The sequence below is a fragment of the Paralichthys olivaceus genome, chromosome 22 (genome assembly GCF_024713975.1).
Source record: "Paralichthys olivaceus isolate ysfri-2021 chromosome 22, ASM2471397v2, whole genome shotgun sequence".
In the NCBI taxonomy this organism is placed as follows: Eukaryota; Metazoa; Chordata; class Actinopteri; order Pleuronectiformes; family Paralichthyidae; genus Paralichthys; species Paralichthys olivaceus.
This window is the reverse complement of record NC_091114.1, coordinates 12,500,270-12,514,125: the sequence shown is the minus strand read 5'-3', so window position 1 is coordinate 12,514,125 and position 13,856 is coordinate 12,500,270. Positions and strand designations below refer to the sequence as shown.

Sequence of the window (13,856 nt, the reverse complement as noted above, 5' to 3'; positions counted from 1 at the left end):
CCGGTGGACACGGCCCATACTATAAGGCATCTTTACCCCCCTCGTGTTATTTCTAATCAAAATAATGTCTGCTGGCTTCAGGACCCGGCGATCAAGACTAAAGTCGGACCCTGTTTAAGTGCGCTGCTGCTGGGTGAGAAGGAACCGGAGGGGGTGGAGAGAGAGAGAGAGAGAGAGAGAGTGAGAGAGAGCGAGAGAGGGAGCGGGAGGAAGAGGCAGAGAGAGACTGCAATATCATTTGTGGATCCCTCTCACAGTGCTGCAGATAGGGGCTGCCAACACATGCGGCGCGTCTGCAGGTGACGGAACAGGCAGAATATGCTGGATGAACTGAGGAATTCAACCAACGTTTCCTAAAAAAAGAACTACAACGGATTTACATTTTTCTCAAGTTTTTGTATTTTTCCGCTTAAATCTTTTTTTTTTCCAAACGCAACCCTGATTCTTTTTTTTCCAGGAGGGTCATGCATTGTGGAGTTGGCTCGCAAAAAAAGGAGAGAGAACTATACAGCCCTGTTGGCTGCAAGTGACTCGGAGGTGTAAGAGAGAGAGAGCAGGGATAAAGGCAACCGGACAGGTGATTTCACATCCACATCCTCGGAGATCGGAGAGTTGATCCACACTCGAGCCGTGCGATGAGTTTGGAAACTGCACGCGCGGGCATTTAAATGATCCTCTGACATATGTGGACATATCGTCGGACAGAGGAATATTGCAGCCTCACCCACACAAAAAAAGGAGATTATAATCCACAACCTGTGCGTAAAACGGCGCGACGTGGACTGGTGACACTTTCTGGTGATGTGACATTTTGGCTTTTACGCGCATAATCCACACAGGCCCGTTTGTGGCAACGTCCAGGGCGCACGGAGCCTCCCTGGTGTGTGTTTTTGTGTATGTGTGTGTGTGTGTGGTTTTTCTTTTTCAACACCATTGCGGTTTTTCTTTTACTAACACAAGAAAAGAGCAATCCAGCGCCGGCGGTGGAGGAGGGAGAGGAGAGAGGGAAGCCCGTGCACTTGCTGCTTTTCACTGCAGCAGGAGCGATGTCGGAAGTCGTCCAGAGGATGAAGTCTTTGCGCAAACCGAGGGCTTTGCACTGAATGAAAACGATATTCCGGACTTTCCATCAGTGATTACATTCTTTTTTTTGGAAATTTTTCTTCAAACCCAAGTGGAACAATGAGGACTACTGGTGCAGTGGACTATTTGTACTATTGCATGCTCATCCTGCAGCTCGTGAATCAGCCCGCCGCCAAGCAAGTGCTCCGGTACCGCTTGGCTGAGGAGGGACCCGCCGATGTCAGAGTGGGAAACGTCGCCGCCGACTTGGGCATCGTCGCCGGGTCCGGAGAGGTGACATTCACGCTGGAGTCAGGCTCTGATTTCTTCAAAATAGACAACATCACAGGTGAGCTCAGCACCAACGAGAGGCGGATAGACCGCGAGAAACTGCAGCAGTGCCAAATGATATTTGATGAGAACGAGTGTTTTATAGATTTTGAGGTGTCAGTCATCGGACCAGCCCAGAGCTGGGTAGACCTGTTTGAGGGAAAAGTCATCATATTAGATATCAATGACAACACCCCATCTTTCCCATCCCCTGTCCTCACACTGTCTGTGGAGGAAAACAGACCCATTGGAACCCTTTATCTGCTGCCCACCGCCACAGACAGAGATTTTGGCAGAAATGGAATAGAGAGATACGAGCTCATCCAGGACAATGGTGAGAACTCAAGGCGCCTGGGCTCCACAGGGGATTCATACTCTGGGAAGAGGAGGTTTGATGAAGGCGCGAGCAGGAGCAGCGTATTTGAACTGCAAGTTGCTGACACCACTGATGGAGAGAAGCAGCCTCAACTCATCATTAAAGGGGCCCTTGATAGGGAGCAGAGAGACTCCTATGAGCTCACGCTGCGTGTGAGGGACGGAGGAGATCCCCCTCGCTCCTCTCAGGCCATTCTCAGGGTGATGATAACTGATGTGAATGACAACAACCCTCGGTTTGAGAAGAGCGTGTATGAGGCTGATCTACCAGAAAACAGCTCCCCGGGTGCCCCCATACTCCAGCTCAAAGCGGCGGATGCAGACGTGGGGGTTAACGGCCAGATAGAGTATGTGTTCGGGGCAGCCACAGAGTCAGTGAGGAGGCTGCTGAGGTTGGATGAGAGCACAGGGTGGCTGAGTGTACTGCACCGCATTGACCGTGAAGAAGTGAGCCAACTGAGGTTCACGGTAATGGCCCGTGACCGAGGCCAGCCACCCAAAATGGACAAGGCTACTGTGGTGTTGAACATTAGGGATGAAAACGACAACGTTCCTGCTATAGAGATAAGGAAAATTGGACGCATTTTCTTAAAAGACGGTATAGCCAATGTGGCTGAGGATGTGGTGGTGGACACACCCATTGCCTTAGTACAGGTGTCAGACCGAGACCAGGGGGAAAATGGTATAGTGACCTGCACAGTGGTAGGGGATGTGCCCTTTCAGCTCAAACCAGCCAGTGAAATGGAGGGTGAGCAGAATAAAAAGAAATATTTCCTCCACACGTCTGCACCACTGGACTATGAGGCCACACAGGAATACAATGTGGTCATAGTGGCTGTGGACTCTGGAAGCCCCAGTCTGGCAAGTAATAACTCTCTTATCGTCAAAGTTGGCGACACTAATGACAACCCTCCTATCTTTAGCCAGAACGTCGTTGAGGTGTCTTTCCCAGAAAACAATGCCCCTGGCGAGAGGGTGACAACAGTGGTGGCCATTGATGCAGATAGTGGGAAAAATGCTGAAATTGCCTACTCCCTTGACTCATCAGTAAATGGGATTTTCTCCATCGACGCAGACAGTGGAGACATCCGAGTAAACACCATTCTGGACAGAGAACAAACTGAGCGCTATGAATTCAAAGTGATAGCCAAAGATAAGGGCGTAAACACCCTCCAGGGCTCTGCAACAGTGGTTGTCCTTGTGGCCGATAAGAATGACAACGAGCCAAAGTTCATGCAGGATGTGTTCACCTTCTATGTCAAAGAGAACCTTGAGCCAAACAGCCCCGTTGGCATGGTTACAGTCATTGATGCAGATAAAGGCCAAAATGCTGAGATGAGTCTTTTCATTGAAGAAGAGGAAGACATGTTTTCAATTGAAAATGACACTGGGACGATTTTCTCCACCCTGTCCTTTGACAGAGAGCAGAAGACTACATACACCTTCCGAGTCAAAGCTGTGGACGGCGGTGATCCCCCGAGATCCGCCACCGCCACGGTTTCACTCTTAGTCATGGATGAAAATGACAATGCACCGATGGTCACTTTCCCAATAAACAGCTCCTACACCCTTCTTCCCCCCTCCAGTAACATCGGAACAGTAGTCAGAACAGTCATAGCCACAGATACTGACAGTGGCGTCAATGCAGACCTGAACTACGGCATTATTGGGGGAAACCCCTTCAAGCTGTTTGAGATTAATGGCAGTTTTGGGGTTATTTCACTGGTAGGGAAGCTGGAGCAGAAGCATTATGGCCTCCACAGACTGGTGGTGCAGGTGAGCGACAGGGGGCAGCCTTCACAGACCACCACCACACTGGTTCACGTGTATGTTAATGAGACTCTTTCGAATTCCACAGTCGTGGAGGCCCAGGTGGCAAAGAGCCTGAGCACGTCTCTCAATACAAACATCGCTGGTGACCCGAACTATGATCTAAGCAAACAGCGTTTAAGCATTGTGATCGGCGTCGTTTCAGGCATCATGACGGTCATCCTCATCATTCTCATTGTTGTCATGGCCCGTTATTGCCGTCCAAAGAATAAGAATGGCTACGAGGCCGGCAAGAAGGATCACGAGGACTTCTTTACACCACAGCAGCATGACAAATCCAAAAAGCCCAAGAAGGATAAGAAGAAACAGAAATCTAAACAGCCACTCTATAGCAGCATTGTCACTGTTGAGGCCTCCAAACCCAACGGGCAGCGCTACGATGGCGTCAACGAGAAGCTGTCAGACAGTCCAGGCATGGGCCGCTACCGTTCAGTCAACGGAGGGCCCGGGAGCCCAGATCTGGCCCGACACTACAAGTCCAGTTCGCCGCTCCCCACTGTCCAGCTTCACCCGCAGTCGCCAACAGCTGGAAAAAAGCACCAGGCAGTTCAGGACCTGCCCCCTGCCAACACCTTTGTTGGCACCGGAGATAACATTTCCCTTGGATCTGACCACTGCTCTGAATACAGCAGTCAAACTATCAACAAGTACAACAAACAGGTAAGAAGAAATGTCTTTTTTTTTCCCCCCCTCCACTACTCTTAAATGTCTTCTGTTTCTTCCTCTTAGTGTTCTCGCTACCATAATGCTTTCTGACAGGGCTAGTCTCAGTAGTCTTGTCGCCTTTATGGTGCTAATGTGTGTCAAGTTAACAGTATTGATCTGTTTTGGTTTGGAGTGCCATTCACATGTAATAAAAAAAGAGAAGAGTAAGGTTTAGATTAGCTACGGAAGGAGTTTTGTTACCACTCGACCAAAACACGTCCAATTTTTTCACTTTTATCACGGCATGTGTTGAGGCTGCCTCGGCAAATATGTGTCTGAGCGTTCTAGACCGCTCACATAAGGGTTTGGTTTGCAGCTATTTTATCCCAGAGGGGGAGTGTGGCAGGGGTCTGGCCACACTCCCCCTTAGCCATGTCAAGCCCTGCCCTGCTCCCTGTCTGTGACAAGGCTACCTTTTCTTCTCAAGAAAGAGGGGGGGGGAGAGAGAGAGAGAAAAAAAACAAAAGCAGAAAGGAGAGAAAGGTAGACGTAGGTTGAATGCAGCACAAACATGCCTTTGTAAGGTTTGGGAGTCAGTTTTACAGTCTTGGCTTAAGTAGGAACATCTGGCCAGGAAGTCATATTAACATTCTTCTGCACTTCAGGGTCTGCATCAATTCATTGACCCTGCAGTGAAATCTGACATTTTTATATCACCTCCCATATTAAGCCTCGGTTTCTTTTACTCCCCTTATCTTTTTCTTCATATATAGATGTCTGCCATCCTCCACCTGCCTCCCTTCTCTGTCTCTCTCATCTGCTAGTCCTGTTCTGTGTAGGTGGCACAATGTGGCATTCAAATTCCAGAAAATGTGCGCTTTCATATGATCAGTCTGTATAAAAATTCGGCACTTTCAGATGCAACAACTAAAGATATTCATGCATAAACATGAAGTCAGCTGATTTGCGTTTCCCGGAAGCAGAACACTGTTGTTTTATGTGTTTTCTTTGGCGCTCTAATGAATTATTGATTCTTACTTTTACTTGGTGTCAGCAGCTACTCCTTTAGAATTCTGGACTGTTTCTTTCTTTCTTTTCACTTTCTGTTGTTGTTTTTCCTCTCGATATCTTTGTGTTTTTATATTCTGTGCCCACTGTCACCCCCCCCACACACACCTTCAAACTCTCCTCTGGCCCTGTGTAGTACATCCTTGAATTCCTCGCTGTCTGTTGTCCCTCTGTCTTCCTTTTTCTCTCAGTGTTGTTCGGCCTCCACCACATCTTGCCCCTCACAATGCTGCTCTCTGCCTTTTGTTTTTTTCTTACAGTGGTTTCTTTTTTAATCTCCTCTCTCTATATATTCCTCTGCCCTCTCTTGCTATGCCTCCTCTCAAATCATTTCACTACCCTTCCTCCTCTCTCTTCCCTAACAGCTTCTAATATGGTGTATTCACTGAGCTGCTTCCCAGGGTGTGAGGAGTGCTGTTGCTTTTGGATGTCTCGTGCATAATTAAAAGGGCACTCTATTTGCTGCTGCGGCAGCAGCATGTATTGTGTGTCACTATGCTCCACTTATATAATTATTTATTTACTCTCCACATTAAAGCTGCAGTAACTTTTATGGACTGTGCATTTGTTAGAATACAGTGTCTCAGACAAAACTCAGTCTACATCGACCATGAAGAGTATTTTCTTGTGATTTGAGGGCACTCAGCTTGAATACTTGAATTGTAATAAAATAGAGATTTTTTTTTGAAGAAAGTGTTTAGTGGCTGACTGGGAACTATCATCCCTGGTGTTGTTGCCTGTTAGGTCTTTAATATACAATAACTAGCTGATATTTAAATGCCTTTTATATCCCACAGGCTCGGTAAATACTCGCTGTTGATCCAGTAGGGCTGAACAGAGCGTGATTTAATAGCGGCACAAGAGAGCTGATTGAAGAGAAGGTGTGTGTTCATGTGCTTCAATTATGGCATTAAACAGCAACCTCTGTAGTGGATAAGGTAGTGAAGCGGTCATCTAAAAATATTCTGTCGTCAGGTAAGTGCCACTACAGCTAAAGGCAAAATAAAACACTCAGGGACACTTGTGTGCCTCAGTTAAGGGACTGAAATCAGTGGTAGAAAATTCTGACTTGAAAGAATAGCATTAATTTGTTTTTTATTCCTGTTGTTTTGTCAGATTTACGACACGTGCTGATAAGGGATATTTGTCATTGTGTGTGTTTTTTCTCTCTCTCACACACACACACACACACACACACACACACACAACATACATGTCTGCACCCTCACAATCCCTCTCTTTTTATCCTTCTGTGGGAAGAGATAGAGACAGGCACAAGAAAGACGGCCCTGTTAGCGGTATAGAGAATGGCCCCTACTGTTTCACAAGGGACTTGGGGTCGGTCGGAAAGAGAAAGATGGGGAGGGGGGAGGGAGGGAGAGAATAGGGCTGACTGTAATCTCTGAGGTATCAGGTTCCGTCTTCCTCTCTCCTCACCCATCTAATCTTCCAATAACTGCTCAGGCAACCTGCTCGGGCAGGTAACCAGGGAACAGAGGTTGTTTATTGGTGAGGTGAGGATTTTCTTTTAAGCCCCTCAGACATTTAAACAGTGATTGAGATGAATTTAGAAGATGGTGACTGTCAAGTGTTTAGAGTTAGAACCTCTCCCAATCTGACAAGGACCCCCGCTGTAGAGCTGTGACCAAAGATGTTTTCATGTTTCTTTCCCAGCTATTAGACAACTCCTCTCATCCCCCAACTGAGACTCCATCAGCTCCCCCCCCAGTGTTAGAAGTGCTACAGTGTACCGGCAGTTTCGCACTATTACACTGTTCTTGCTGTCACCATCACCCACCGTTTAAAACATCACAACTACTTAGCACACGCAACACCTCAGGCAATTTATCTTAATGATTCATTGCCAAATCAAATTCGGCTGAAGAGGGCTTGAACACGGGGGTCTGCAGACCTGACATCACCTCTGTCTCTTGCTTGATTAATTGCAACTTGTGTTATTCATATTTTTCTTTTACCATTTTACATATGTATATATATATATATATATATATATATATATATATATATATATATATATATATGGTGTAACTGCTTTTAACAAACCTGTGTCCACTCCTTGCATCTGAAGGCTGATGAGTAGTGTATGCACTTAACAGAACACTTAACATTATTACTTTTGGCAGTAGCTGCTGTTCCATCCAGTGCCAGAAAAATAAACGCTGTCCGACCATGATGTAGCGAGGAACGAAATCACTTAGCCATCGAATTATCACGAGCCATCAGGCTTTTGTTTAATCATTGCACTTCAAAGCGCAGCGCGTGCCCAGGTGGATCACTTTTAATAAGCAGCGAGCCTCAGCAGCTTGTGTTCTGTGCTCGGGGAGGCGCAGGCCCTCAGGGCAGCCAAAGCCCCCCCCCCCCAGTCTGTGAACTTGTACCTGGTTATCTTGCCTCGGGGTTGATGCAGCAAGCATAACTGGACATTGCCCTTAACTTAGCCCACAGTGTTCACCTCCCTTGCTCTGGCCAGCTGTTCCTCCTGCGCTACAACCTCTCCCTGCACCGAGCCGCAAAGCACCTGATTTGCATAGGGCAAACCCCCGACCCTGGTGCACTCGCGAGAGACGGGAGAGACAATATCACCATGCAAATGGGAGTCACCCGGTTGGTGTTTGTAGCCAAAACATAAGATTTGATTGCCCTTCAGGCTCCAGGCAGATCAGGAAACCAATATGGAAATGTAATACTTTGCCTGGAGCCTAATTTGTTTCAACCTACAAAATGTAGCTGCCTAAACACCAATGAAAAGCCACAACTGACCTAATCTAGACTTGCAAAGCTGTAGTCACCCCACACTCTGTGCATCAGATTAAGCAACCGTGCCTCCACCGTTTGCACTTTCTTCCTTAGCATCTATCGCAACCTGCATTTTGCTAGCACCAAAGTCCCCTGATGCCGCTTGTGTGATTTTATCTGTGAAATTGTTATGGCAGTCAGTCACTCATTGAGCTCAATAAGATAATTACTTGATAAGAGGTGCCACATGAGCTTAAACACGTTTAATCACGCTCCACCCTCCCACCGCTGCTGGTACCAATCAGTTTACTTTTGCAGAAAGCAGAGAAAGTCCAAAAACTTTTCTTTATTTGTCATCTGTGTTTGAGTTGCAACAAGTAAGATGATCACATCACAAAATATAGAATAGAGCTTTACTGATATTCAGCATCAGATAGCAAAGGTGAAAAAAAACTCACAATCTGGAAATGTTGTGTTTTAGTAAGAAATGAGATTATGTGCAATGAGCTGGTTTGTTTATCGCCACATTGTCATTAGCACTTGTCTTTTGTGTGGTGCTGCGTACCGCCAACTGTGGCTAATTTTATCAAAATTGTTTGGGATCCATTATGGCTTAATTCAATATGGCTGCTTAGGCTCTATTTTGTTGTTGTTTATGCTCTGGAAGGAAAATGAAAGGACTGACAGTGCACAGTAATACTAACAGCATTTTCTGCAGCGGGCAGCATTTTCTGGTATAATTTGGTTTGGTGATTTGAATGCATTTGCTCTAAAGCAATTACTAATCTCAGGATTAGACTTACCTGATGCGCCGGCAGAAATGGAGGAGATTGAGTGAGAAAGTCAGGGAGCCCGGTTTCTGCTATGTTACTCTGCATAATATGTTAATATAGGAGATGCTACCTATAGGGGAAAACTATGGAAAGTAAAGCTTTATATCTGTTTGTCTTCTTTTGCCTGCTTCTCTCTTCTCTACATACAATAAATATGCCGGTGGAAAATAAATACTCCTGATCAAATAAACTGAAGGAGCCGCGGACTCATGATAAGATGCCGAAAGACAGAGAAAAAAGAGATGGGGGGGGTTACGTGCAAGAAATGTAAGCCGCATGCCACCTTGATTGCTCTCCACGCCGCTGATTGTAAGTGGCAGTGTCGAGGATGCCACCTTCTTCTCGCCGCTTCGTTCAATTTGATGTCATCGAAAATGGAATTTCATTTCATACCGGCGGCGATCGCATTAGATAGGGCTCGCCAGGATAAAGCCGATTCATATTTGCAGATTCCCCTTTCCTGTGGCACTATCAATCACTGCTCCCTCGCCATATTGCAGACTTGCTTTTCATGGCGATTGTTAGGAGGAGTTTGTACAGTAAATTGACTTTTACAAGGCTCCCAAGGTCTATGATGTGCTACGCTACAGCCTTGTTGTTTTCTCCGTAGCCGTCCTCGTGTATAGACTCCAGAAACTAGAGCCGGCTAAATGAGAACATCACTTTGCTGTAGTGCACTACAACCCTGGGGAATAGTTCCCCGTCGACGAGCGGGATCACAACACAGATCAGACGTAAGTGTTGTTTGTGAGACTAATAGGCGATAGTGTTTTGTTTACTGTGACACTGCACCTCATCAAAATTGCAAAAATGTCAGTCAGGTCCGTAATAATGTAATTTTTCTGTTGTTGTTTTTGCAGAAAAGGTCACAAGCCGTTTGTTCTGTTGATATGGATTCAAACAGGTGGCAGAGGGGCTCTTTGCATTTCGTGCTTTTTACGGCAGATTCTCGGATGAACAAAGTTTCTGTTTATCGCTTCTCTCTTTGTGTTTAGGTGTGTGTGTGTGTGTGTGTGTGTGTGTGTGTGTGTGTGTGTGTACGTGCCTCCCTCTCTCTCTTTTTACTCCCTCACTGTGGCGGAAACGTTGTGATGAATCAGATGAATCACTCGCTGTCAGCGTTGCTCACACGGGTGCAGGATGTCAAGGGAACTGCCAGCGGGGTCCGTGGCCCCCCGTCAAGGGGGCGGCGATTTAAACCATATCCAGCATCCACGCCATGTTGTCACGCAGCGGCCTTCGTGAAGATGAGAATAAGAGTCATGAAAGCCAGACACATTGGTCCATAATTTATCCCTAAGTGCCACCTTTTGCTCTGGCAGCCAAGCTCCTTATTGCAAAATGAACTTGTTTATTAAAGGTTATAAATACAACATCCGATACCGCTGCAGGAAAATCAACGCCACAGCCATAACTGCTCCCTCGCTTCCTGTAGCCTGGATTGATGTTCTGACGCTGTTTAATGTGGATCTTTAGTATTTTATCTGTTTCAAACAAACACACAAGCTAAAAGAAGCACAAAAGAAGGCAAATCAATACATAAAATTAGCCTCAAAGCAAAACAGACTGAACTATTGTTGTGTTCGCTCCCTTTGACTTCGTTTATCATATTACGTTACCGTTTGTACTCCGTTTAACCATGTACAACTTTTTCTGTTAAAAGTCTTACGACTTTTCAAAATAAAACTTTGGCTGCTTGACAAAAGATTAGCAAATAAAGTACATTCACACTTCACCTGCTCTCAGCGAGGTGTTGCCTCTACAATCTGTGGGTGTTGCGCGGAGCGCAAACAAAAGAGCAATCCAGCTCGGAGCCTTGACTTCAGATGTTTCCAGCAGTAAATGTTTGCACTTAAAAGTTTAGCACAGGGCTGTACTCAGTGGGCCTGCAAAGTGGCTAGCAGCTAGGTAACATGGCCAGGAATAGCACACTTTGTGTAGCCACAGTGTGGTACCAGGTGTGTTTACAGTTTTTGTGTGCGGTGACATACTGAGGGGTGAAGATTAGTGAGTTGACCTCCAGTGGTTTCAACGGCCACTATTCATTGTCATGTTCACGCTCCTGTTATTGTCTGGACCGCCATGTAAGATGCTTTGACCCATTTTCACGCGACTGCACTCATTTTTGCAAACTCTACGCGCAGCACACTCTCAGTGGCCTCTCGCCTGTGTTGTCAGAATAAGATGCAGCCACAGTGTTTGTGGTTGAGCAGCACCGTGGCGGACAGGTGCCAGGTGTGTTTACAGTATTCGTGAGCACTGAAAGACGTCACAGGACGAGAGGCGAAGGGTAGCGAGTCCAGCTCAAAAGGTTTCAACGGGAGGAATTCACATGCACTGAGATGAATGTGCAGCCAGACCGGTTGACTATGAAAACAAAGAGCGGAGACGCTCCGATTACAAAACACAGAAGGAGTTTGATTTCGTTCTCGGCATCTGAACCTACATTTTGTTTGTTCGCTGCCATTTTAATGTTCTCGCCGAAGTTACCATCACAGACAAGAACATCTCAACTTAAGAGAGAAGGAAGATGCTGGCGTTAGTATGGATGAAGTCGGGCAAGTGAGTGCGTTGACACCATGATGTTGACAGGGGAATAGTTAACAAGTCGAGCAGTGTAATTGGAGCGTATTTAATACAACCTTCACCCTGGGTTCAGGTTCACATTGATTTTTCTTTTTTCTCAGACAGACATGCACCTGTTCTGTCTCTCTTTGCACATACTTCCCCCCCATTTGACTTTGACCTCCCTCTTTTGTATGAAGCGACTGCTGAAATATTAAGACGCGCTGAGATCTCATGACTGCATAAGACACATTAAGAACCGTCTGCGATAAATAATGTATCTGAAAGCTTTGTGTGTGTTTTTTCTAATCCAAAGAATATACCATTTTATTAACAGGGAGCACTCATACATATTTGCTAAGCAGCAGAGTATAATGGATATGACTAAGGGAAGGTGGGGGGGGGGGGGAGGACAGCTTGACTGCTTCTATTAGCCCTGTTTTGGTGCGGCTCCCACCGTGTGGCCCCCAAATGAGATTATATGTGTATGAAACAGGAGGCAGAGCACTCACCGACCATCCATCAAAGCCTGGGGAGACCTTTGTGAAAGTTTGTGCAAGTCTACTCAGCGGGTACGCTCACTGTGTGGATGCGTGCGTACATGTGTTAGGGTGTGATAAAGTATGTGGGTGCACAGTGCGCATGTGTGTGTGTGTGTGTGTGTGTTTGTGTATCCTGTGAGGGCTGCAGAGGAGAGCAAACGGGGGCCTCCACAGTTCAGCCTCTCCATCATCCTGCACGGCAGGCACACGCGCTGCGACATGCCTGAGAGGGTTTCAATATCCTGTGTGTGCGGGTGTTTGTGCGCCTGTGCTGCTGTGTTTACCCAAGGAATGCAGTTCATTATATTTGTATGTGTGTCTGGTTATTACATATACTCTCTACACACATGCGTACGGAGGCAGATGGAGCCTGAAGGCGAGAGCGGCGCTCCATCTTCACCTGTTCAAGCTCGAGTGGTCTGCGGTGCGATCTCCTCACTCCCAGTAATTACAAGCAAGGCACTACGAGCTCCTCTGCCCCAACCCGGGCTTTTTATCAGACACCGCTGTTGCTAAGACCTGTACTTAAACCCGATTCAGTGTTGACATGAACACACCACATGTATCAAAGCTTTGCAGATGTGTGCAAAAAAGCAGAAATATTCATTAGCGAGCGCGCAGGGCTGGCAGGGGCAGGAGGAGACCCTGTATCGATGGAGCTTTACCTGGCAGAGAGCAGGCTATTAGCCAGGCCCGATAAATCTTGTCAGGGGCTGGAAGAGTCTTCCTGCCTGCTGAAGAATGAAGGTCACGGGGCAGCTGGAGTTAAGAGCGGCCTCGCAAGGTATCTGCTATCAAATCAAACTGAAATATGAAGTCTGGCCATGCAGTGGTTTTTTTGCTTTTTGGGGGGGAAATGCTAATTTTTCATCTTGACTCCTCAGTGGTGTGTACTTACTCTTTTACTACACTGCAACCAGTGATTCAATTAAAATCTGAATAAGGTTACAATCTTGGTTGAGTTGGAAATCACCTAGAGGCAGATGATTACTGCTGGTTTCAGCCTTACAGCTTCTCCCAGGATGGAATAGTAAAAATGACTGTGTGTGTGTGTTTTTGGGGGGGGGGGGTTAATTTGCATGAAAGAAATCTGATTAAATTCAACTTTACAGCAAATGAGCACAAAATAAACGTAAATGTTTCAGGTTTTAAAATGAGGTTTTGGGCACAGTCTGTCTTTGATGATAAATCAGTGGCGGATTTGACTTCATCAAAAAAACATGATTTGTTAAAATGCAAAATCGTGCTTTAGTAGAAGAATATCCTGCATCACCAGAATAAACTGTGCTGCATATTAGAGGATATAAAACTCTGTATATTCACTCCGGCCCATCACGTTGAAAACTTCAATATGAAGAGGAGATGGCAGACAAATTCTACTGTGGATTGAGAGACTCCAGACATTTAATATGGTTTCAGGTATTGATTCGCGGCACCTTGCCCTATAGCCTGTTTATTATCTCGGTTTGGTTTCACCTTTTCTACTCTTTTTCTCACAGAATCTCAGGAGATGGAGTCCTTCTCCTCCATTTCTCCCCTTCACTGTCTCTCTCTGTTTTTCCCAGCAACAATGTTCCAAGTAACAAATACAAACAGTCAATCAAACTGGCCAGTGGCGGAGAACGCGGCGGCCATTTTAACCGCGAGCTCAGGTGCTTGAATAACGGCGGCTGCGGACGTTTTTGCTGCAATTACGACCGGAGAGAAACGGGGAGGGGGATGTAATCAAGACTGAAAGAGCGGCCTTTGACACGGTTCATTTACCCTGAGCTGGTCCGATGCAACACTTGGGACACAATAGCCAATTGTAAATTCCAGAGTAAATTCAGCGGTGAGAAACTGCCGGGGG

General features: G+C 46.3%; 1 protein-coding gene across 6 annotated transcripts in view; it reads left to right on the top strand.

Moving 5' to 3' along the window:
• Positions 1–208: 208 nt before the first annotated feature.
• The window catches only part of pcdh7b (protocadherin 7b), a 101,775-nt gene continuing 88,127 nt past the window's right edge, over positions 209–13,856 (top strand). For 2 of the 6 annotated variants that reach the window (XM_069518805.1, XM_020095817.2), the window contains exon 1: positions 209–4,257. In XM_069518805.1, coding sequence (XP_069374906.1) covers positions 1,183–4,257 — 3,075 coding nt within the window. In that variant the 5' untranslated portion in view covers positions 209–1,182. The remainder of the gene's footprint in view (positions 4,258–13,856) is intronic. The other 4 variants (XM_069518807.1, XM_069518806.1, XM_069518804.1 and 1 more) reach the window with 3 other exon arrangements.